This window comes from Melanotaenia boesemani, chromosome 7, assembly GCF_017639745.1.
Source record: "Melanotaenia boesemani isolate fMelBoe1 chromosome 7, fMelBoe1.pri, whole genome shotgun sequence".
Classification (NCBI taxonomy): domain Eukaryota; kingdom Metazoa; phylum Chordata; class Actinopteri; order Atheriniformes; family Melanotaeniidae; genus Melanotaenia; species Melanotaenia boesemani.
In genome coordinates, this window is record NC_055688.1 from 333,956 (window position 1) to 358,319 (window position 24,364).

Below are 24,364 nucleotides of genomic sequence, written 5' to 3' on the forward strand. Positions count from 1 at the left end.
ACGTGGCTCAGTAGTCCCGACCCGAACCCGGGACCTCCCCAGGTGCAGAGCAGGTTTCTTATTTCAGCCAGGTGAATAAAAACTCACCTTCATCACCGGGACCGGATTTAATCCAGAGAAATGACACGAGACCCAGAAGCAGCAAACATCCCAGTCTGAAGGGAAACGGCCTCATTTCATTCCTCTCGCGCTCGCTCCGCGTCAACAGGTGAATCTGGACAGGAAGATTACAGGTGCGAAGCGCGTGCCCTTCATTGGCTGCTATTAGTTCCGACTTCCGTACGTCGAAACACGTATGCCGCATTTTTACCTGAAGGGGCCGTAGGTGTCAGAACCTGGAGCCAAAGGGACATGCGCAGTAGTAACAGTATCAGTGCATCGATCTGTTGTTAAAATGCACGCGGAAATGAGTAAATATGTCAAATATAGAAACTGTGAGTCAGGTCTGAGCTCATCAGAAACACCGCGCGCCCCTGATAGGTCCAGACAGAGCCCTCTGACCAGGGACGCAGATAAAAAGGAGGATGTTCCGCGTTCCTACAGTGGGGATGTAGCTCAGTGGTAGAGCGCATGCTTTGCATGTATGAGGCCCCGGGTTCAATCCCCGGCATCTCCATGTGGAAATATTTTGGGTCCTGATTTTACAGAGGAATGAAACCGGTCTGATCTGGACCCGGTGGGATCGAACGTGCACATCAGTAAGGTGAAACGTCTTGCCAACCACAATTTTCTGTTTGCAGTGTGTTGTCTGACTTCCAGCTTCCAGGTTTTTTGGTGAGCAATGGTGTGGTGTGGTGTGGTGTGGTGGGGGGGACCAGGTGTGGAGACTCATCACGGGCTCATTGTAAAGATATCTTTAATTTAAAACACTAAAACAGTTGTTAGTGTTTTAGACTGTTTTTTTGTTTTTTTTTATTGTGTTTATTGTATATTGTTATTTTCCCTCTGATGAGCCCAACAACAGACAAGACCTGCAAATAAACACACACAGATGAGGGAAACAGTTCTTTGGCCCCCCAGACTTTGAGCCATCGTTCAAGGACATGCCCAGCCATCTTCATTTTTCACAGCTCACAGGTGTACCAGGTGCTGAGCGCGTAAATGAGACAAATCTGGATGTTATAGGGACATGACACTCCAGAAAACTGCTCAAGAACCTGTTGTAAAAATCCACAGAGTCAGGAACAGAGAGGGTTGGTAGGTTGGTAGTTGGTAGTTGGTAGGGCCATAGAAGAAAAGGTGAAGATCCAGAGCCAGAGCATATTTCTTCAGATTTCTCAAATGGATCTGTCGCTTTGATTCGATATGGGGGAAGGAAAAGGCAGCTCCATTGCCACTACCCTGTGATCTGAAACACCAAGATCATAAACCTGTAAAATGCTGATGGGGGTTAGTTAGAGATGGCCAGATCGAGTGTGTGTCCTCTGGAATGTGTGGGGACATCAACATGTTTCATTAAGTTGAGGGATTCAAGTAGCTGAAGGAAATCAGCAGAGGGAGAACAAGAGGGGGTGTCAACATGAATATTTATATCTCCTAGGATTATGATATTGGCAGAGGTGGTACAGAGTCTTGTCAGGAGATTAGAAATTTCTGGGATGAAAGCAGAATTGGGTTTTGGGGGTCGATAGATAAGTCATGGGAAAAGGGGGCTTACATAAATGTAAGGCACTCGCAGGATTTGGTTCTGGTTTTGGTGGATTCACTTACAGGATATGGTCCTGATAGTGGATTTCCTCCCTGGTTGTAGTTTTGATGGAGGTGTTCCTTCCAGGTTCTGGATCTAAAGGAGGAGTTCTATCCTTGTTCTGGTTCTGATGAAGGCTTTTCTACCTGGTTCTTGTTCTAATGGAGAGATTCCTCCCTGCTTCTGGTTCTGATGGGAGTGTTTCCTCCTTGGTTCTGGTTTTGGTGGATTGTTTACTTCCTGGTTCTGGTTCTGATCGAGGGTTTCCACCCTGGTTGTGGTTCTGATGGAGGGTTTCCTTCCTGTTTCTGATAGAGGGATTCCTCTCTGGTTCTGGTGGATTGTGTTTTTCCAAGTTCTGGTTCTGATTGAGGTTTCTATCGTAGTTTTGTTTCTTGTAGAGGTTTGCCTCCCTGGTTCTGGTTCTGATAGAAGGTTTCCTTCCTGGTTCTGTGAGATGACAAATGATGTGATGATAGATGCTGTAAAACAGATGCTCTGATGACAGATGTGATGAGATGTGTTATGAATGCAGATGTTATGATGACAGATGTTGTGATATAGATGTGATGACAGACCTTGTGATGACAGACCTTGTGATGACAGATGTTGTGATGTGATGTGTGTGATGACACACACACTTGAATACACATTCACACAAAGCCAGGATCAGGCCGCGTCTCTGGAGGACGACCCGGATGATGAGCAGACCTGGGCAGGGTCCCCGGAAGGCGTGCATAACTGTGCCGGTTCTCCAGAGGACGAGCAGACTGGAGGCCTAGGGTCTGCACTGACTGGAGCTGGACCCTTGGAGGACGTACAGACCGGATCTCTGGCGGATGGCCAGAGGGCTGCACAGGCTGAAGCCGGACGTCCAGAAGACGGGCAGACCAAATCTCTGAAGGCTGTTTGCACAGAAGCTGAACCTCTGGGTGGCGTGCTGGTTGAAGCTTGATCTTTGGAAGCCGTACAGACAGGAGCCGGATCTCTTGAAGACAAACACACGTTAACATGATGTCTGAAGGGCGACCGGGAGGCAGCACAGACAGGAGCTTAATCTCAAGGGGGCTCTGTAGCATCCCAGTGTTGTTTTCATCAACGATGATGATGATGAATTTATTTAGTTGACAAACCTTTTTTTATGACGATAACGAGACAGTGACAAGCTAAAAATGGCTCTCTGATGATGAAAACATGACGAGACGTTTGTGAGATTTCATAGACGAGACGAAAATGTTGAAGGGCTGATTGTCCAACATTAAAAACACAACATTTCTGCCTACTGTGAGCGAAATCTGTCAGTCAGCAATGCTGCTGCACCTTGGCCACGCCCACCACCTGATGTGCAGCGCACAGAGACAAGCAGTTCATATGTTAACCTTTCCCGTTTTCCTCTTCTTACCGTGGTAGGAAGACACGGGGGAGATCCTTCTTCTCCAGGGCCGAAGTAGCTTTCTCTTCGGAGTTAACTCCCTAAGCTCCTCTCTACACTTGTTAATGGGGTGAAACACAAAGAAAGGAAGGCAGCAGTTGAGCTGAGAAACGGCTTAATTACAAGACCTCGTTCATACTTTTTACACTACTTCTCAGCTCTCTTCACTCCCGATGTACTCCCGATGGGATGTGTCTATCTGCTGTGTGTGTGGTTCAGCCAGCTCAGTGTGTGTGTGGGTGTGAGTGAACGTGCACGCGGAGGGAAAAACGCATCGGGAGTGAAGAGAGTGGAGAAGTTGTGCGCAGAGTGAGCGCTGGTGGCAGGTAAGTGACGCTAATGCTGTAGGTGACGTAGTTCCGGGGGAGACGGCAGATTCAAACTAGGCGCCCAAACATTTCTACTTTCAATCGATTGTATTTTGTGCCAACTTAATCAAAATATTCTTTAAAGTAGGACTATAGTGTCTTTAAAAGGTACACTCTGGAGCACAGCGGGGAGGATTTGGCCAGCCTGACAGATTTTATAGATCGTTGTTACGACAGAATCGTCATGGGGAAACCAAACAACACCTCCACCCCCTCCACCTCATCTAAATCCAAGAGACAGCGAAATGAGGATTCACCTGGAGCTATTTCACCACCGGGGAACGACTCAACAGATGTTCTGATCTCCATAGATAAGAAACTCAGTAGTTTTGATGCGCGTTTGAGTCTGGTAGAAATTCTCCACAAAGAGTTCCAGGCGCTACGTGAATCATTAGAATTCAGCCAGAAGCAGGTGGAAAGTCTGGCTGCAGAAAATGCCGGTCTCAGAGAGACGGTGAAATCCCTCACCGAGGGCTTGACCCGTCTCTCAGATGAAAATAAGAAGATTAAGGAAATGGTGATCAATCTGCAGGCGCGGAGCATGAGAGAGAACCTGGTATTTGCAGGGATTCCAGAGCAGACGGAGGAGGACCCCGAGACCACGGTGAAAAACTTCATCAAAACCCACCTGAAGCTCCCAGAGGAAACGGTGAAAAACATCTCCTTTCACAGAGTCCATCGGCTCGGCGGGAGGAAACCCGGGTCCAGCAGACCAAGACCCATAGTAGCGAAGTTCGTCAGCTTCAAACAGAAGGAGCAGGTGAAGAACCAGGGCCGCGAACTGAAGGGGACCAACTTTGGAGTAAACGACCAATATCCGAGAGAGATTCTGGACCGACGGAGAGTCCTGTTTCCCATCAGACGGAAATCTATGGCTAATGGCGCTCGCGCTGTCATCGCGGTGGATAAACTGTTTATTAATGGACAACTGTACCGCGACCCAGACGTCACTCCGTGGCTCTTCTGATCCCAGGTGCTGTAAGTCAATCTCTCCAAATGATCACTCTTAACTCGCCATTATAGATCACTGACAGTAGAACACACTGCTCGTCTCACCACAGCCTCTACACCTAGATCGATGTATTTTTTTATGTTTTGTTTTTATATTTCACACAAATACTTTTCTCACTTTTCACTATCTTTCACGCTTTCACTGTTAATTGTAATCCAGCTCGTAATATCAGCAGCGCACGCGGCCGGTCAAAAACCGTCAGGATGCACAGCCGCACCATACATGATAAATATAAACACTTTCGTTTTATGTATGAGAGAACACGCATTAAGGTACATATACGGACATTTAACATACGGACAAACGCGCGCAATCAGGCTGCATGCAAACACGCGCGAACACGCAAGAGGGGCGCACAAAGACACACACGTCAGTAACACGCATGAAGCATTAAACCGTTCACAATAACCATGTTAAAAATCGTCTGTTGGAATGTACATGGAGCCGGTTCCAGGGAGAAGAGGTTGAAGATCTTTAATAAATTACAGGAGCTGCAGGCTGACATTGTCTTACTACAAGAGACTCATCTAACAAACTCAACCATAGACCTTCTTAAAACAGCTCAATTTCCTCATGTTTACTCAGCTTGTTACAATTCTAGGCAGAGAGGAGTAGCTACTCTTATTAATAAGAGACTAAATTTTGACATAGATAGCACAGTAGTGGATCCGGAAGGCAGATTTCTGATAACTTTATTATCTATTTGTAATATCAAATTATGTATTACCAATGTGTACGGTCCCAATGCAGATGATCCCTCCTTTTTCCACTCCCTGTTTGCTACACTCCAGAATTATTCAGATAACAAAATAGTGCTAGCTGGTGATTTTAATGTAGTCTTGACTGAACAAGATCGCTGCAGCACATCAGCCAGTCATCGAGTCTGGCAGTCGTCAGAAACTATCAAACAGTACATGAAGGATTTTGGTCTTTGCGATGCTTGGCGCTCTCACCATCCTAAACTAAGAGAATACACCTTCTTCTCTTCAGTTCACCACTCCTTCTCTAGAATAGATTATATATTAAATAGTAACTCACTAATGGGCGACATTTCAGAGACTCAGATACATCCAATCAGCATCAGCGATCACGCACCAGTTTCATTCAGTCTGAGAAACAAAAATAATAAACCGATTGGTAAAAGCTGGAGATTTAACACCTCTTTATTGAAAGATCCTGAGTTTATTGATTATTTTAAAAAAGAATGGTCAATTTATATAGAAAAAAATGACATGCCTGAAACTTCAGCGTGTCTCCTTTGGGAAGCAGGAAAAGCAGTAATGCGAGGGAAAATAATTTCCTTCTCCTCACATAAGAAGAAGAAGGAAACAGCAAGAGTTTTAGAATTAGAACTCAGGATTAAATCATTGGAGGAGGCTTACCGCATTTCCCCCGAAGAGCACACAATGAATAATATAAGGAAAACTAAATTGCAGCTTAAAGAAATTATAGATAAAAAAACACAGTTTTTAGTGCAAAGACTTCGCTTGGAGAACTTTGAACATAGTAACAAATCTGGAAAGTTTTTAGCAAATCAACTAAAAACAAACAAGGAGAAAACAACAATCTCCTCTGTTAAAGATCAAGACGGAAACATCAGCCATGACCCAGACAAGATAAATGACACGTTTAGAAGCTTCTATAAAACATTATATGAATCACAGATTAATCCAACAGATGAACATATTGAACAATTTTTAAACAACATTAATCTACCAAAACTAAAAAATGAAAATAAAATAAATTTAGATGCACCTATTACTGTAGATGAACTCCACGAAGCTCTCCAACATATGCCCAACAATAAAGCCCCGGGTCCAGATGGTTACTCAGCAGAATTTTACAAGGAATTCTGGACAACGCTAGCTCCTACATTTTATAATATGTTGTTAGAAATACAGGAAAAACAAAAAATACCGCAAAATATGAACTTAGCTAATATAACACTATTGCTAAAACCAGGCAAAGACCCCACACTTCCATCCAGTTACCGTCCCATATCTTTAATAAATGTAGACCTGAAAATAATTAGTAAAGCTCTTGCCAGAAGGATAGAAAAAATAACCCCTCTTATAATACATCCGGACCAGACAGGTTTTATAAAAGGTCGACATTCATCTACTAACACACGTAGACTAATTAACCTCATTGATTACTCTACTTTACATAATCTAGAATCCACAATCATCTCTCTAGATGCAGAAAAAGCCTTCGACAGGGTAAACTGGAAGTTTCTATTTGCAACACTAGACAAATTTGGGTTTGGACCTGCTTTCATAGAGTGGATTAAAATATTATATAATAACCCAAATGCATGTGTGAAAACCAACGATCAAACTTCTCCAAGCTTCCGCTTACAGACAGGGCTGCCCACTCTCCCCCTCACTTTTTGCCATTTTCATAGAGCCGTTAGCAGCTGCTATTAGACAAAATACAGAAATTAAAGGAATCCAGGGCAAAAATATAGAACATAAAATAAGTCTTTATGCAGATGATGTATTACTCTTCCTTCAGAACTCACAAACATCACTCTCTAAGTTCTCATCAATATCTGATTATTCTATTAACTGGTCTAAGACTACAGCCATGTCCATCAACTGTGACCTACAAAACATCCCTAATATCAAAATACAGACAGGAAACATTAGATATTTAGGTATAAATATTTCCCCCAGATTATCAGATTTAACAAAATTAAACTATGTTCAGCTACTAAAAACAATAGAAGATGATCTCTTACGGTGGAGGCGCTTACCCATCTCACTAATGGGGAGAGTTGCCACCATTAAGATGATGATTCTACCTAAAGTTAATTATTTATTTTCAATCATACCCACTAAACCCTCCACCAGTTGGTTTAAATCTCTGGACTCTTTCATATCCAAGTTTCTTTGGAAAAACAAGCCGTCACGTATCAGTCTTAAAACCTTACAGCAGACTAAAGATAGAGGAGGACTGGACCTACCAAACTTTAATAACTACTTTATAGCTAACAGGCTGCAGTACATCTCCAAGTGGCTCAAACCCAGTTATCTGGATGAGCCGTGGCTAGATGTGGAGCAGGCTTTGTGTGAGGACTTTGTCATCTCTGACCTGCCGTTCATCAGCTCAACCATTAAACCATATAAGTGCTTTAAAAGCCTTAACATCCGTTTTTCCTTAATGGCTTGGTGGGAATTCTGTAAGATAACCAGATCTTCCCTCTTTCCATGTAGACTTACACCCATCTGGAACAACCCTGACATCCTGCAGAACAAAAAGATGATAAACTTCACTCAATGGAAGACTAAAGGAATACAACAGTTAGGACAGATAATAGAAAATGGAAACTTTGTATCTTTCAACACAATTGTCTCACAGTATGGAATCAACAGCAATAAATTCTTAGAGTACCACCAACTAAAATCAATTATATGTAAGAAGTATACCCCTGTACAGTTAGACTTGCAGCTTCCTATCAGAATAGCAGAATTCCTGAATCATAATACTCCAAAATTATTATCAAAAATATATAGATTACTTGCAAAGCTAGAAGACAGGATATCTCTCCCAACTTCAAAATGGGAAGATGATTTATCTAATAACTTTGATCAGAAAAGATGGTCACAAATATGTTTAAACACGTTTAAAATGACTAGGAATTCAAATATACAACTAATACAATTCAAAATTCTCCATAGGACTCATTATACAGGACACAGGATGTTCAGGATGGGCCTTTCACCATCAGATATCTGCCCACACTGCTCTGAGAACACTTCTGATAGCTACATCCATGCGCTGTGGTCCTGCACACCTGTCCAAAGGTTCTGGATTAAGGTGTGTGAAGATCTCTCAAAATGGTTTAAAACTAGTTTTCCTACAAACCCCACACTTTGCCTACTGGGCGACCTGGGTGACACTAACATAGGAATACACTCCATAAACTTGGTCCTCGCAGTCTTATGCATCGCAAGGAAAACTATTCTTGTGAACTGGAAAGATAAGAATAATTTGTCTATCCAGCAGTTTAGAAATCTCCTGTTAGATCACATCAGCATTGAGACAATGTCTGTCTCCTCCAGGAACCAGTCAGATGACTTTCATTCCCTCTGGTCCCCTGTGACTGGCTACATCACTTAATGTAGGTGGAGGATTGCGGCTTCGCTGGGATGGGGGCGGATGTGGGTGGGGGGGTCCCTGGTGGCTTCAGGTCTCCGGTTGTCTCCTGGGTGGGGATCTAGGCTGCTCCGCTGCTGGGTCGGCTGGGGGTTCCGGTCTGGGCGGGCGGCATTGGGTGGGCCCCGGGGTGGGGCTGCCTCGTGGCGGTGGGGGGTGGCTGCCGGGGTGCCTGGGTCGGTGTCCGTCGGCCCCTGGCCGGGTGGCCGGTCGGGCCCGGGGTGGGCCGGGTGGGGGCCCCGGGCTCTGGGGCGTCGGGTCTCCCCCCGCTCCTGGGGGTGGGGGGTCTGCCGCTGCTGGGGGGGGCTGGGCCCGTCCTGATGTGCCATGCCGGGGGTTGGTCCGTGCCCTGGTGCTTGGTCGCAGCCCCGGAACCTGGGTGGGGGTGTGTTTGTGTGTGGGTGTGTGTGTGTGTGTGTCTGTGGGTATGCTGGTGTGTGGGTGGGTGTAGAGGGACGTGTGTGCTGTATGTGTGTGTGGGTGTGTATGAAGGTCTGGGTGTGTGCGTGTATGTGTGTGTGTGAGTAGTGTGCGGGTGTGTGTGTGGAGGTCTATGTGGGATGTGGGGCGGGGTGGGGGGGGTGGGGGCCTGGTTCGTGTCTCCTCGCCTCCTGGCTGGGGCTGTCCCCCCGCGGCGTGGGGTGGCGGGAGGATGGTGGTGGGGGGATGGTGTTTGTGTGTGTGTGTGTGTGTGGGGGGGAGAGTGGTGTGTGTGTGGGGGGATGGGTGGTGGAGGGATGGTGTGTGTGTGTGTGGGAGGGTGGGGTGTGTGGAGGTGGATGTGTGGTGTGTGGGAGGGGGGGTGGTGTGGGTGTGGGAGGATGAATGGTGGAGGGATGATGTATGTGGGGGAGGATGGGGTATGTGTGGGAGAATGTATGGTGCAGGGATGGGGAGTGTGTGGGAGGATGGATGGTGGAAGAATGGTGTGTGTGCAGGAGGATGGATGGTGTATGGGAGGGAGGATGGTGTGTGTTTGGGGGAGTGGTGTATGTTTGGGAGAGTGGGTGATGGAGGGGTGGTGTGTGTGTGTGTGGGAGGATGGGGTACGTGAAGGTGGATGTTTGGTGTAGGAGAGGGAGGACGGTGTATGTGTAGGAGAATGATGTATGTGTGGGAGGATGGGTAGTGGAAGGATGGTGTGTGTGTGTGTGTGTGGGAGGTGTGAAGGTGGAGGATGGTGTATGTGTGGGAGGATGAGTGGTGGAGGGATGATGTGTGTGTGGGAGGATGGGGTAGGTGTGGGAGAGTGTATGGTGGAAGGATGGTGAGTGTGTGGGAGGATGGATGGTGGAAGGATGGTGTGTGTGTGGAAGGATGGATGGTGGAAGGATGGTGTGTGTGTGTGGGAGGACAGAGTATGTGAGGGTTGGATGGTGTATGTGTGGGAGGATGAATGGAGGAGTGGAAGGAGAGTGTGTGTGTTTGTGTGTGTTGGTCTGGGGGGGGAGGCAGGACTGGTTCTCGGGGTGTGCGGCTGGGCGCTGGGGTGTGGGGCTGGCCTCTGGCGGTGGCCGTCTGGGCGGGCCGGGTCCCCCCGGGTGGCGTGCTGGCCCTTGGCCTGTGGGGGTGGGGGGTGTCCCTGCGCTCCTGGGCCCGGGCCCTCTGCCCCGTCTGTCCCGGGCGGCCGGTGCCCGGGGGGGTCTGGGACTGCTGGCCTCGGCCTGCCGGGGCCGGTGCCCTGTGTCCGCGGGGCGGCTCCTGCTGGGGTCTCCTGCTGCTGCCTTCCTGGGCGGGCGAGTGGTCGTCTCTGTGGACCGGTCGGGATCTGTAGCCTACGGGGGGGCTGGTGGCCTGGGTCTCGGGACCGCTGGCCTGACTCTGGCCTCTGTTCAGGTGAGGTGGCATCTGCATGATCACTCTGCATGGTCACTCCTTCCTGAACGTCTCCACACAGTCTTTGCGTCGCCGTGTGGCCGAGTTCTCCAGCATATCCACACAGGTTTCTCTGCGCGTGTTCTTGAATACAGCAGTTTCACTTATATCTATTATCATATTTTTTTTCTTTTTTTTTATTATTTCTGTTCTTATTATTATTATTATTACTCCTACTCTTATTATTATTACTACTACTATTATTATTATTATTACTATTATTGTGATTATTATTATTGTTACTATTATCAACTAGTTGTGTAATGACCTACTGGCCAGGATGATCTTAGCTATATATGTTGCAAGTAGTATGGATTACATGGTTTTCTGTATAATGTTTTAAGTCCCCACCCGCACTCCCCACACCCTTTCTGTCCCTCTCTCTCCCCTCCCTCTTCTCTCTACTTTCTTTTCTATCTCTCTCTCTCTCTGTCCCCTCCGGTCGAGTCCAGCATTAAGAGTCTGATTTAATAAAGTTTTTCATGTCATCAAGAGGGACTTTATACATGTAGTATAAATCCCTGCTTGATAGAGTAAAATTGCCCAGCACCAGACAGCAGCCAGACAATCATTCTGTTTGCAACGATGCTGGACAAGACAGGTTAAAAAAAAAAACAAAAAAAAAAACATACGAATGAATGAAATGCACATCAGGTGGTGGGCGTGGCCAAGGTGCAGCAGCATTGCTGACTGACAGGTCTCGCTCGCAGGAAGCAGAAATGTCGTGTTTTTAATGTTGGACAATCAGCCCTTCAACATTTTCGTCTCGTCTATGAAATCTCACAAACGTCCCGTCATGTTTTCATCATCAGAGAGCCATTTTTGGCTCATCCTCTCGTTAACGTCATGAAAAAAAGGTTTTTCACAAAATAAATTCGTCATCGTTGACAAAAACAACACCTTGTGAGATAGGAGTAAAACTATTAAAGAGCAATACCTGAGAGGCCCACCAGACTTCTGAGTCTGTCTATTAAAATCTGGTGATCTGCTGTATCAAAGGCAGTGCTAAGATCAATTAGAATCAGGACAGCAGGTTTCTGTGAGTCTAAGTTAAATCTAAGATCATTAGCAATCTTTAAAAGGGTCTCTCGGTACTGTGGTTTGCCCTAAAACCAGATAGATATTTTTCTAGAATATTGTGTTTATGCAAAAATGCATGCAATTGCATAAAGACAAGTTTTTCAACAATTTTACTTAAAACGGCAAATTGGATACAGTTATCAAGAATGTCTATCTCTAAATTACTCTTCGTCAGAAGGGGCCTCACTGCTGCTGTTTTAAAGGCAGCAGGAAAGACGCCTGTCTGAAAGGAGTAATTTACCATGTCTAAAAGCTCAGGCTCAAAGATCCCATAAAATGTTTTCAAAAGTGATGTAGGAATTGGGTCTAAAAGGCAGGTTGTTGTGTTAAGTTGGGAGAAAACTGGACCTGTCTTTGCATCAACCAGAACAAAACTCTCCAGGGTTTCCTCAGGTAAAAACAAAGCTTCAGGTCTGTTAAAATCAACATGTCGTTGAGATAAAAGACTGGTTCTAATAGCATTGATTTTACTTCTAATGTGGTCTGCAAAGTCCTCGCATGCAGCGTCTGATGCAGGCATGGAAGACTTATAAAATCTTGTGTTTATTAAAAGATCCATTGTTTTAACAATAAATTTGGGGTTATTCTTGTTTTATGTACAAAGATTGGAAAAATTAAATGTTTTGGGCAGTTTAATTTTTATTGTAGTGTTACGGCCACAGCTTATTGCTGGCAGCTGCGGCTCATTCTGCCGCTGATTGCCAGTTCGGGAGGTTCTGTCTGGAGTGGCTGGAGCCAGCACACCTCCGTCCCCGCCCCTCTGATTGGCTTCACTAGGGACCAATCATGCTGCAGCTTGTTAGAGGCTGAGGCTGAAAAGGCTGCAGCCGAAGCCAGTCAAGGGGGGAGGCTGGATTGGCACAGGCTGCTTCCCCTCACTTTGTGCACTGGGTGTGTGCTTGTGGTATCTGGGCAAGGCTGGTTAGCGCAGGTGGTCTTGTCTGGATTATGGCAGATTTTGGTAGCATGGCTTACTGGGTTGGAGCACACCCTCCGGTCCCCCTTTTTGAAGAGGGGGACCACCACCCCAGTCTGCCAGCCCAGGGGGACTGTCCCCGATGTCCACGCGATGCTGCAGAGGCGTGTCAACCAAGACAGCCCTACAGCATCCAGAGCCTTAAGGAACTCCGGACGGACCTCATCCACCCCCGGGCCCTTGCCACCAAGGAGATTTTTAACCACCTCAGCGACCTCAGCCCCAGAGATAGGCGAGCCAGCACCAGCTACCCCAGACTCTGCTTCCTCATCAGAAGACGTGTTGGTGGGATTGAGGAGGTCTTCAAAGTATTCCCTCCACCTCCTCACAACGTCTCGAGTCGAGGTCAGCAGCCCCCCATCCCCACTGTAGACAGTGTTGACGGAGCACTGCTTTCCCCTCCTGAGCCGCCGGATGGTGGACCAGAGTCTCCTCAAAGCCGTCCGGAAGTCATTCTCCATGGCCTCTCCAAACTCCTCCCATGCCTGAGCTTTTGCCTTAGCGACCGCCGAAGCTGCGCTCCGCTTAGCCCGCCGATACCCATCAGCTGCCTCTGGAGTCCCACAGGCCAAAAAGGCCCGATAGGACTCTTTCTTCAGCTTGACGGCATCCCTTACTACCAGTGTCCACCAACGAGTTCGGGGGTTACCGCCACGACAGGCACCAAAGACCTTACGGCCACAGCTGCGGCTGGCCGCCTCGCCAATAGAGGCACGGAACACAGCCCATTCGGACTCAATGTCTTCCGCCTCACCCGGGACATGGTTGAAGCTCTGCTGGAGATGGGAGTTGAAACTCTTTCTGACAGGGGACTCTGCCAGACGTTCCCAGCAGACCCTCACAACACGCTTGGGCCTGCCAGGCCTGACCGGCATCCTCCCCCACCATCTGAGCCAACTCACCACCAGGTGATGATCAGTTGACAGCTCCGCCCCTCTCTTCACCCGAGTGTCCAGGACATGCGGCCGCAAGTCCGACGACACGACTACAAAGTTGATCATCGAACTGCGGCCTAGAGTGTCCTGGTGCCAAGTGCACATGTGGACACTCTTATGTCTGAACAAGGTGTTTGTTATGGACAGTCCATGACGAGCACAGAAGTCCAACAACAAAACACCACTCGGATTCAGATCAGGGGGGTCGTTCCTCCCAATCACGCCCCTCCAAGTCTCGCTGTCATTGCCCACGTGAGCATTGAAGTACCCCAGCAGAACGAGGGAGTCCCCAGAAGGAGTGCTCTCCAACACCCCCCCAAGGACTCCAAAAACGGTGGGTACTCTGAACTGCTATTTGGTGCATAGGCACAAACAACAGTGAGGATCCGTCCCCCCACCCGAAGGCGGAGGGAGGCTACCCTTTCGTCCACCGGGGTAAACCCCAACGTACAGGCGCCAAGTTGGGGGGCAATGAGCAGGCCTACACCTGCTCAGCGCCTCTCACCGGGAGCAACTCCAGAATGGAAGAGGGTCCAGCCCCTCTCGAGGGCAGTTGTTCCAGAGCCCAAGCCATGCGTCGAGGTGAGTCCAACTATATCTAGCCGGAACCGCTCAACCTCGCGCACCAGCTCAGGCACCTTTCCTGCCAGAGAGGTGACATTCCACGTCCCTAGAGCTAGCTTTTGCAGCCGAGGATCAGACCGCCAGGGTCCCCGCCTCTGGCAACCGCCCAGCTCACAATGCACCCGACCCCTATGGCCCCTCCTGTAGGTGGTGAGCCCACGGGAGGAGAGGCCCATATCTCCCTTTCGGGCTGAGCCCGACCGGGCCCCATGGGCAAAGGCCCGGCCACCAGGCGCTCGCCTCCGTGCCCCACCCCCAGGCCTGGCTCCAGAGGGGGGCCCCGGTGACCCACGTCCAGGCAAGGGAAACCTTGGTCCTTGTTTTTTCATCATCATAAGGGTTGTCTGAGCCACATTTCGTCTGGGCCCTCCCCTAGACACCTATTTGCCACGGGTGACCCTACCAGGGGCATGCGCCCCCGACAACATAGCTGCTAGGATCGTCAGGACATCGTCAGGATCACATTTCTCAGCCTCCCCAGTAAGGTCTATTCGGGGGTGCTGCAGAGGAGGGTCCGTCGGATAGTCGAACCTCGGATTGAGGAGGAGCAGTGTGGTTTTTGTCCCGGTCGTGGAACAGTGGACCAGCTCTACACCCTCTTTGGGGTCTTTGAGGGGGCATGGGAGTTTGCCCAACCAATCGACATGTGTTTTGTGGATTTGGAGAAGGCATTTGACCGTGTTCCCCGGGGACTCCTGTGGGGGGTACTCCGGGAGTATGGAGTGCCGGACTCGCTTGTAAGAGCTGTCTGGTCCCTGTACGACCGGTGTCAGAGCTTGGTCCGCATTGGCAGCAGTAAATCAGAATTGTTTCCAGTGCGGGTTGGACTCCGCCAAGGCTGTCCTCTGTCACCGATTATGTTCATAACTTTTATGGACAGAATTTCTAGGCGCAGCCGAGGTGTTGAGGGGATCCGGTTCGGTGGCCTCAGGATTGGGTCTCTGCTCTTTGCGGATGACGTGGTTCTGTTGGCTTCATCGGGACGTGATCTTCAGCTCTCACTGGAGCGATTCGCAGCTGAGTGTGAAGCGGCTGGGATGAGAATCAGCACCTCCAAGTCCGAGACCATGGTCCTCAGCCGGAAAAGGGTGGAGTGCTCTCTCCGGGTCTGCGATGGGGTCCTGCCCCAAGTGGAGGAGTTTACATATCTCGGGGTCTTGTTCACGAGTGAGGGAAGGATGGAGCGGGAGATCGACAGGCGGATCAGTGCGGCGTCCGCAGTGATGCGGGCTCTGCATCGGTCTGTTGTGGTGAAAAGAGAGCTGAGCCAAAAGGCAAAGCTCTCGATTTACAGGTCGATCTACGTTCCTACCCTCACCTATGGTCATGAGCTGTGGGTAATGACCGAAAGAACGAGGTCTCGAATACAAGCGGCCGAAATGAATTTCCTCCGCAGGGTGGCCGGGCTCTCCCTTAGAGATAGGGTGAGAAGCTCTGTGATCTGGGAGGGGCTCAGAGTAGAGCCGCTTCTCCTCCACATCGAGAGGAGCTAGATGAGGTGGCTCGGGCATCTGGTTAGGATGCCTCCTGGACGCCTCCCTGGTGAGGTGTTCCGGGCACGTCCCACCGGAAAGAGGCCCCGGGGCAGACCCAGGACACGCTGGACAGACTACATCTCTTGGCTGGCCTGGGAACGCCTCGGGATCCCTTTGGATTAGCTGGTGAATGTGGCCGGGGAGAGGGAAGTTTGGGTTTCCCTGCTTAGGCAGACCCGACTCCAGATAAGTGGAAGGAAATGGATGGATGGATGGATGGATGGCTTACTGGGTGTTCGCTGTGCTTTGTGTGGGTGAATCATTTGGTGGCAGACCATGGTTTGTGCACAGCAGGATGAGTCCTGGCGGTGGTGCGTCCCATGTGGGGACTTCGAAATGGTTCTGTTTTAGTTAGATTCACCGGTTCTACACTCAGTTTAGTTTAAGCTTTGCTACACTTTTCTTCTGTCATAGTGGGTGTTTTGTGTTGGGCTAGGTTAGCGTTTTGTTATGTTGTGACAATGGTCATCCTTAGCTTATGGATCTGCTGCTTTTTAGTTGGTTTTAGGTTTCACCACGAGTTGCAGTTATGTTGTGGTTTGCATTCGGTGGGTTTTGGGATATGTTTTGGTTTGTTTCTTTCAGCAGATCCGCTAACCCTAGCACTTGTTTATTTAGTGTATTTTTGTTACAGGTTTCACTCACCTTTCACGGGGTTTTAATAAAATGGTTTTATTTTACTTTACCATCTGTCCCCAGCGTCATCTTTTGTTGCGCCCAATCATACCCCTACATTGGGTCGTAACATGTAGGTTTTGAGTTCTTTAAAAATTCATTTTGTTTTCTTCCATCTCCTCTCGGCTTTCCTGCAGTTTCTTTTGAGCGCGTTGATTTGCTCATTCCTCCACAGTGGTGTGGGTTCGGATTTTATTATTTTAGTTTTGAGAGGAGCTACAGCATCGATAGCTGACTTAAGTTTGCTGTTAAAATGGTCCACAATAAAACCACATGAAGAAGATAAAATCTAAGCAAGCATTTGATTGGAAAATCTCAATAAAATGTGCAGCCACACATGACTAGCAAATTTATCGTTTCCTCACAGTTCTCACTGGGGCCTCCTGTTCGCTAAAACTGGTGATGTTACAAAACACAGTAGTGGTCTGACACAGCCAGGCCAACAACAGAGGACACATCAGTGGACAGACCATAGGTTGCGACCAGGTCCAGAGACACATCAGAGGACAGACCATAGGTTAGGACCAGGTCAAGGGACACACCAGAGGACAGGCCATAGGTTAGGATCAGGTTCAGGGACACACCAGAGGACAAGCCATAGGTTAGAACCAGGTCCAGGGACACACCAGAGGACAGACCAGAAGAAATGACCAGATCCAGGGACACACCAGAGGACAGACCATAGCTAATGACCAGGTTCAGAGACTCACCAGTGTACAGGCCATAGGTTAGGACCAGATCCAGGGACACACCAGTGTACAGACTATAGGCTATGACCAGGTACAGGGACACACCAGTGGACAGGCCATAGGTTAGGACTAAATCCAGGGACACACCAGTGTACAGACCATAGGTTATGGCCAGGTTCAGGGACACACTGGTGGACAGGTTATAGGTTATGATCAGGTGATCCATGGTGTTCTCTGTAGGTTGTGTGACATGTTGTTTGAAATCTCGACAGTTTAAAAGATTTAAAAACTCCTCTGCAAGAGCATCAGAGCTGTTGTCAATGTGCAGGTTAAAATCACCAGTCATTAAAATTTGACTGTATGTTAAACATATTACAGTTAAAAAGTCAGACAATTCTTGTATAAAGCAGGAGGGAGGCTTGGGTGGTCTATAAACAGTCACAGATAAAATAGGTGGGTTGCTAAAAATAAACGCATGATATTCAAATGACGAGTAAATCTAAAAACAATATTTTTCTAAGAGTGACCCTCAAGCAATTGATGCAGTTCCATCCCCTCTTCTGCCTCATCTGAAAAAAATAAGTTTGGGGGAGAATCCTCAGTGAGGATAGCTGGAGAATCAATATTAAGCCAGGTCTCAGTTAAAAAGAGACAGTCAATCTTATTATCTGAAATGAGATCATTACTTATAAAACATTGTTTAAAGAGAATTGACATTTAGAAGTGCCATGTTAAAAGTTGTAGGTGAGTTCTTTTGATGAATAGCGGGTCTAGAATTTGTAGGGGCTATGGGTAGCTATCGAATGATAGGAGTATGTGACAGGGCGTTTGTAATGCCTATTGGTGACAAGTACTGGTATATGATGGTGAGTAAGGTCGAGTTGTACTGGGCATGTGTTCTGGCTGTGATGTCAATCAGAGAATGATTTGCAGGACCGGAGTGTGAGTTCAATATTCATGGAAAAGAGTTGTGATCCTGTTTGATTTGGATAAATGCCATCGGATTTAAAGACGGATGTGTTGTAGAAGGATGAGAAGTTGTCGACATATGGAATGTTGATGGAGTTGCAGAAACCTTTAAGCCAGATATGGAGCTGCTGGAGGCGACTGAATGTGACATCTTCAAAATGGGGGGAAGGGCAGTGATCCAGAAATTTTGCATTGTTGTTTGAATTTTTGATGCTGTGGATGAAGTGTTTTTTATTTCTCCTTTTAGAGATAGCATTTAAAAATATATTTACAAATGACAGCATTTAATAATGAATCTTATTTTAATATGCAATCCCTCTTTAATGTTTCAATTTAAAATGTGCAATTATAAAACAGAATTTGTTAAATTTGATGTTATATTTATAAATCTATATTTTTATTGTACAATTAATTACTGATCAAAATGCTGTTTCAATGACCCTCCTGCTTGTCCCTACTGAACATGACCGGCATTGTAATGATGATTAGCACGTCACCTCACAGCATGAAGGTTTGGACCTATGACCTTCTCCAGTGGAACTCCCCAGCTGGATAAGCTTGATGGAAGGGGAACCCTCAGATTCAACATCGTGTCTGTGAATGACTGAAGCGAAGTGGTAAGGCTGCTGTGGTTGCCCCGCTACACTCATAGAAAGAGTTGTTGTAAGATAAGCAGAATTCCTTCATGCTCACCTCAACTTCACTGGTTCCTGATAAGGAAAAATGAGTCAGCCAACGTGGAACATACGGACGCTAACACTGTGACAACCACTGTTCACTGTTACAAACATTCATGCAACACTCAGAGCTTGAAAAGAAATGTTTTGATGAAAATTAATAATAAATTAATGAATTCAGAGTGAAGACGGTGTTTAACTTGAACTGAAGCAGTTCAGGGGAAAACAGAATTTTTTCACTTTCAAAAAGAAGCAGGTGGAAACCTCGAACTGGTGCGTTCAGACCTGTTTGTCACGGCAGAGAGATAAGACAACGCTGCTGCTTCCACCTCCTATCTCACACATCATTGGTTCAGGCCACACATTTTTCCACCTTTAAATTAGTCAGCATTTCAGAGTTGAGAAACAAAGATCTTTCTCACTTTTCAGGTTGACTGAGGTTTTGTTCCTTAAACATCTGCATGACATACATGTTGATGAATTACATTAGAGAAAATTAAACAGAACAGTCAAATAAAAAAAAAAGAATAATTAAATAAGTTATAAGTTGAAAGGGGGGTCAAGTTGCTTATCACTGTGCTAAAAACAACAGTTTGCCTAGTAAAGCATCAAAGTGCAGGTATTTGTCAGTATATGAGCTTCAGCTGCAGAACTCCAGCTCACCTGTAGATACAGAGAGGTCGGCTGCAGGAAAGATGCTTCAGAATCAGAAAGGCTGGTTTACCAGCTACAGTGTGACAAAGTTGGTGAGTTAATTACAACCATATGTTTGATTTGATTGTGTTAATGCCATTTTCTCTAAATAAAGTATTGTTTTCATTTCCTTGTTTTATCCTGTTTTTAGCATTTACCACTGACCCTTAGTTTTGATTATTAATTTTATTTTCTGTAGATTAAATGTTGTACTATTGTACATAAATAAAAGCATCTACTCAGCACAGTATAACAGCTGACATGTGGACATCTGTGAACATGGAGGCATACCTGGCTCTCATCTGTCACTACATTAATAAGAATATGTACTTGTGTACACCTGGGTTGGGAGTGCAACACTTTCCACAGAGTCACAGTGTTGACCATCTGGCACAAGTCAAAAGGGCAATGATGATGACTGGGCCATAGCTGGACCATAGGTGGACCATAACTGGACCATAGCTGGGCCATAACTGGGCCGTAGCTGGGCCATAGCTGGGCCATAACTGGGCCACAGCTGGGTCATAGCTCTGTCATAACTGGGCCATAGCTGGGCCAGAACTAATAAAGTGTATAGTGACTGATGCAGCACCAAACATGATTTCATCTACAAGTAGTCTCCAAATTCAGGATTCAGTTTGCACTGCACATGCTCTTAAATAATAGTAAAGAAATCATGTGATCAAATCCCTACACTTACACCAATCAGATACTAATCATCCTTCAGATCAGGCACCACAGCCAAAGAGAAGCTTTCTGAAATGCTGCAACAGATGGAGCGGCGAACCCTGAAACTTATCAATGTGGTTCCAGCATGGAGAACACATATCAAATGCTGGCAAGGCTGAATGATGAGAAGGAACCAGTGGGGGTATGTCTTGCGTCGCTACAAACAGACATAACTCCACTGACTGCTGATGTGTTTGCCATCATGGAGAAGCACTTCTTTGTACCATGGACTTGTCTGAGGAGAAGAGAATATCAGGATCAAAGGTCATTGCATGTTGAAAATGCTATTTCATCCACTTAAGTGAATTTGCACACACAGGCAGCAATCCATCTCCATCAATCCCTTTTATGCAGAGTCACAGACCCTGCTTCCAGTCTGGAGTCATTAAGTGTGTTAACCCTGTCAGCACTTCTAGACAACAGATTTAAATCACTCAGGTTCCTCCAAATGCAGCAAAGCAGTCAGACTGAAACTGGAGTGTTTGGCTGTAATTTGGCCTATATCAACCTGGACCTTCTTCACAACACATACCAGCACCCACTTCAGGCATGTTATTCAGTTTCATCAGTTTATTTGTGCATTTATTTGCTTGAAAATCATGTACTGATGTGTAAAACTAAAGTGCCAGATTGTTGTTTTGTAGATAACAAGAGGCAGCAGCTGGATGAGGACGTAGGCAGGCAGACCACCAAGATCCCATGATCCTTTAAAATATTGGGACAAGGCTTACCCACTTACCCAAACCTCTTCCGTCTGTCGCTGCAGTTTTAATCCATACCAATTTAGCAGGTGTTCTCTAAAGCTGGAGAACTTGCATAACAACAACAAAAATAGTAATCACCTGAATGCTAAGACATTGGAAAAACTTATTTAGCTTATCTTTAATAAAATATATAACCTTCCTTGCCTCAAAGACAAATACATAAGAAACATCACATTCATTCTTTTATCATTATGTGTATGCTACCAAATATCAATGGATGAAAACTACTAAAGTGATTATCCAAGATTAATGTTGGTAGAATAACTTACTGTAATCTTTTGGAGTGTCATGTAAAGTATGTGCTTTCCTGTACAGTGGTAGGTGCTTCGGGCAGGCATTCATAGAAAGCCTTTATTTTCATTATACAGAGTACAATGAGATTTAAAGAGCATCTCCGTAAAAGTGCACACATGGAAATAACAAGAAACACAATATAAGAACAAAATTTAAATAGTAGCTATAAAAAAGCACTCAAGACACAAAATGAATGGATTGCACATGTATGAGTAGGTAATTATTAAATCAAGTTGGCATTATTACACCAGTCTCAGGTAGTAGGTGGGTCTATGCATTGGGTAATACAAAAGAAAGTGATCAGTGCAGTAGTCTGAATGTATTGAGTAATACAAGGAAAGTGATCCGCGCAGCAGCATCAGTGCAGGTTTTATTTATTTATTTTTATTTATTTTTTAAAATAATTTATTTATTTATTTATTTATTCAGGACAATGCACAGTTATCAACATAAGAGCAAAAGCTTCACTGTAAATATGCTACAAAAGCTAAATTGCATCTGTTGTCCTAAGGTAGGCACATGAAACAAACATACATTAACAAACGGCATCACATGTTGTCAAGAGTTACAAGAGTTACAATAAACATTAAATAACAAGTTATGCATAGGTACAGGGCTGGCTTATTTTTAACCACTGTTTTAGTGTTTTCTTGAATGTGGAGTAGTTGTCACAGTTTTTAATATGAGCTGGTAGTGAGTTCCATGACTGTGTGCCTCTCATAGAAGCCACCATTTGGCTAAACTTTGTCCTGTATGTTACAGTCTCCTCTAGTTAACGCTGTGGTATTGACTCTTTTGTTAATTTTCTTCTGTATAAAAAGTTGTAATTGTGGAGGGGCAAGCCTATTTAAAATCTTAAAAACTAAACATACATCCAAAATATCTGATAGCTGTTCAAGTCTAAAATATTATACTTACTAAGGATATCACAGTAGTGAAAATGAAGAGGTTTTCTGTCTAAAACTTTCAATGTTTTCTTAAAAAGAGACTTGATAGGTTTTAAAGTGCCCTCTGTTGTATGAGACCATGTTGTATAACAGTAGGTTATATGAGTATATAGTTAATGATAAGTTAAATTTGCTTGTATTTGTAATTTTTTGTAACATGTTGCTTAAATGTCAGGTTTGAATCCAAGACCACACCTAGATACTTAAACTGGTCCACCACATCTAGACATTCACCACTGACCATAACAGATGGTTGTTGGCCTTCTGCTGGCTGTCATGAGAAGAACATACCAACAGTTTTTTTTTTGTATTTAGATGCAGACTGGAGTTTTGAAGCCAGTGGGACACCAGTACCATGGCTCCTGAAAGTATTGCAGCAGTTTCTTGTTTAGTTTTTGCATGAGCATACAACACTGTATCATCAGCATATAATTGTGTTTTGATATTTGAACAAACATTTAGTAAATTATTGACATAAAGACTGAATAGGATTGGGCCGAGTATTGAGCCCTGTGGGACTCCAGCAGAGCAAGAAAGATACGATGATTGTGAATTTCCTATTTGTACAGCTTGTTTCCCTTCTGCTAGATATGACTGCATCCAACAGAGGGCACTTCTGGAGAAATTAAAATGAGATAATTTAGCAATAATAAATTAGCACCATGATGTGTTGTATCAAAAGCACGTTTTAAGTCCAAAAAAACAGCACATACAAAACCCACCCTGATCTAAAAGGCTTTTTACACTCTCAAGAAAGTAACAAGTGGCTGTTTCTGTAGATCTATGTTTACTGAAACCAAATTGCATTGAATGGAGAGGGGTATGACCACTGTTTAGATGGTCAATTAACTGTATGAAAACCCACTTCTCTGCTATTTTTGATAATAATGACAATTGGTAGAATACTCATGTGTGAGTTCAGTACAATGACAACTTTAAGAAAGAAACTCTTGTTCTGGACCATACAGAACTGTAGTGCCTGCCAGATGGCGACAGATCAAAAAGGTGAAAACCAGGGTGAGTGCAGTCCTACATAGAAGAACATCTAAATATAGCAGGGTATATATATATATATATATATATATATCATGAAAGGGAAACCTGGATCCACTGATTTCACTCATCATAGGGGAGCCAAGCTTCATCTGGTCCCTCCCCTAGACACCTGTTTGCCATGGGTGGCCCTACCAGGGGCACGAAGCCCCCGACAACATAGCTCCTATGATCTTCAGGATGCCCAAACTCCACCACGGTAAGGTTCCGGCTCAGGGAGAAGTGTTAGAAAGGTGCTTTATAAAAAACGTTGATTTACATAGAAACTTGTCACTGTTATGGGCTTTAAGTTCATGTTTTGGATTTTTTGGTTATGTTTAGTTAGTTTTGTCCCATGTGTGTTGTGGTTTCTGTTTCTGCCTCATTAGAACACCTGGTCTGATTAGTCATCCACTTCACCTGTGTCCTGTTACTCCCTCTGTGTATAAGTACCCCTGGTTTTCTGTTATTCCTCGTCGGATCCTACCATTCACGTATGCCTGTTCCCTCTGGTTTGAGTTATCTGTTTTTCCTGTTTTGGATCCTGGAAATAAACCTTCTTTTACCTGCACTAAATCTGCCTCCTGCGCTGTCTACCTGCAATTGGGTCCTCACCTCCTCCGACGCCCACCATACGTGACAGAATGATCCGACCACAACTAGACCCAGCAGGTTTGGTGGCTTGGTTTTAGTATTACAGTTCTGAGGTTGCTACCTGGTTCCCTACGGTGTAGGAGCCAGATCTGTTGTTTCTTGATCCTCCTCCCACAAGGAGCAGACGGAGGACGTCCAGGCACCGGGGGCTGCGGCCCCTCGAGATTGTGGACTGGATACAGAGTTGGAGCCGCTGGATGATCCAGAGTGGTTACCATTCTGGGGGACCAGATTGGCTATTAGCCCCAAACCACTGGGGCGGGCCGCATCTCGGAGGTCAACACCAGCTCCACGTTCCACGTCTCGGGTGACGCCATCAGCTGCACTGTCACGGTTGCCCCCACCAGCTCCCAGGCCTACGTCTCCAGTTTCGCCTCCAGCTCCAGTGCCTCAGCACTCCTCACTTGCTCCAAGGTCCTCCCTAGGACCGGGACTCAAGCCTATGATTACGGGAGATGACATGCTCCACTTGCCATCCTTCCAACACTTTCTCTCTGAACTTCCGCCTACTTCCTCCTCTGATAGGCTACCTTCGTTCAATATCTTCACATCCAGTTGC

General features: G+C 46.0%; 1 protein-coding gene and 1 non-coding gene across 4 annotated transcripts in view; one reads left to right on the top strand and one right to left on the bottom strand.

Annotated features, from left to right (window-relative positions):
* Positions 1-273, bottom strand: part of LOC121643684 (alpha-1,3-mannosyl-glycoprotein 4-beta-N-acetylglucosaminyltransferase B-like) — a 96,608-nt gene extending 96,335 nt beyond the window's left edge. For 2 of the 3 annotated variants that reach the window (XM_041991232.1, XM_041991233.1), the window contains exon 1: positions 88-273. In XM_041991232.1, coding sequence (XP_041847166.1) covers positions 88-175 — 88 coding nt within the window. In that variant the 5' untranslated portion in view covers positions 176-273. The remainder of the gene's footprint in view (positions 1-87) is intronic. The other variant, XM_041991234.1, reaches the window with a different exon arrangement.
* Positions 274-544: 271 nt separating this feature from the next.
* Positions 545-616, top strand: trnaa-ugc. Its single transcript has one exon. It is a non-coding gene; the product is annotated as a tRNA-Ala (tRNA).
* The last annotated feature ends 23,748 nt before the right edge of the window (positions 617-24,364 follow it).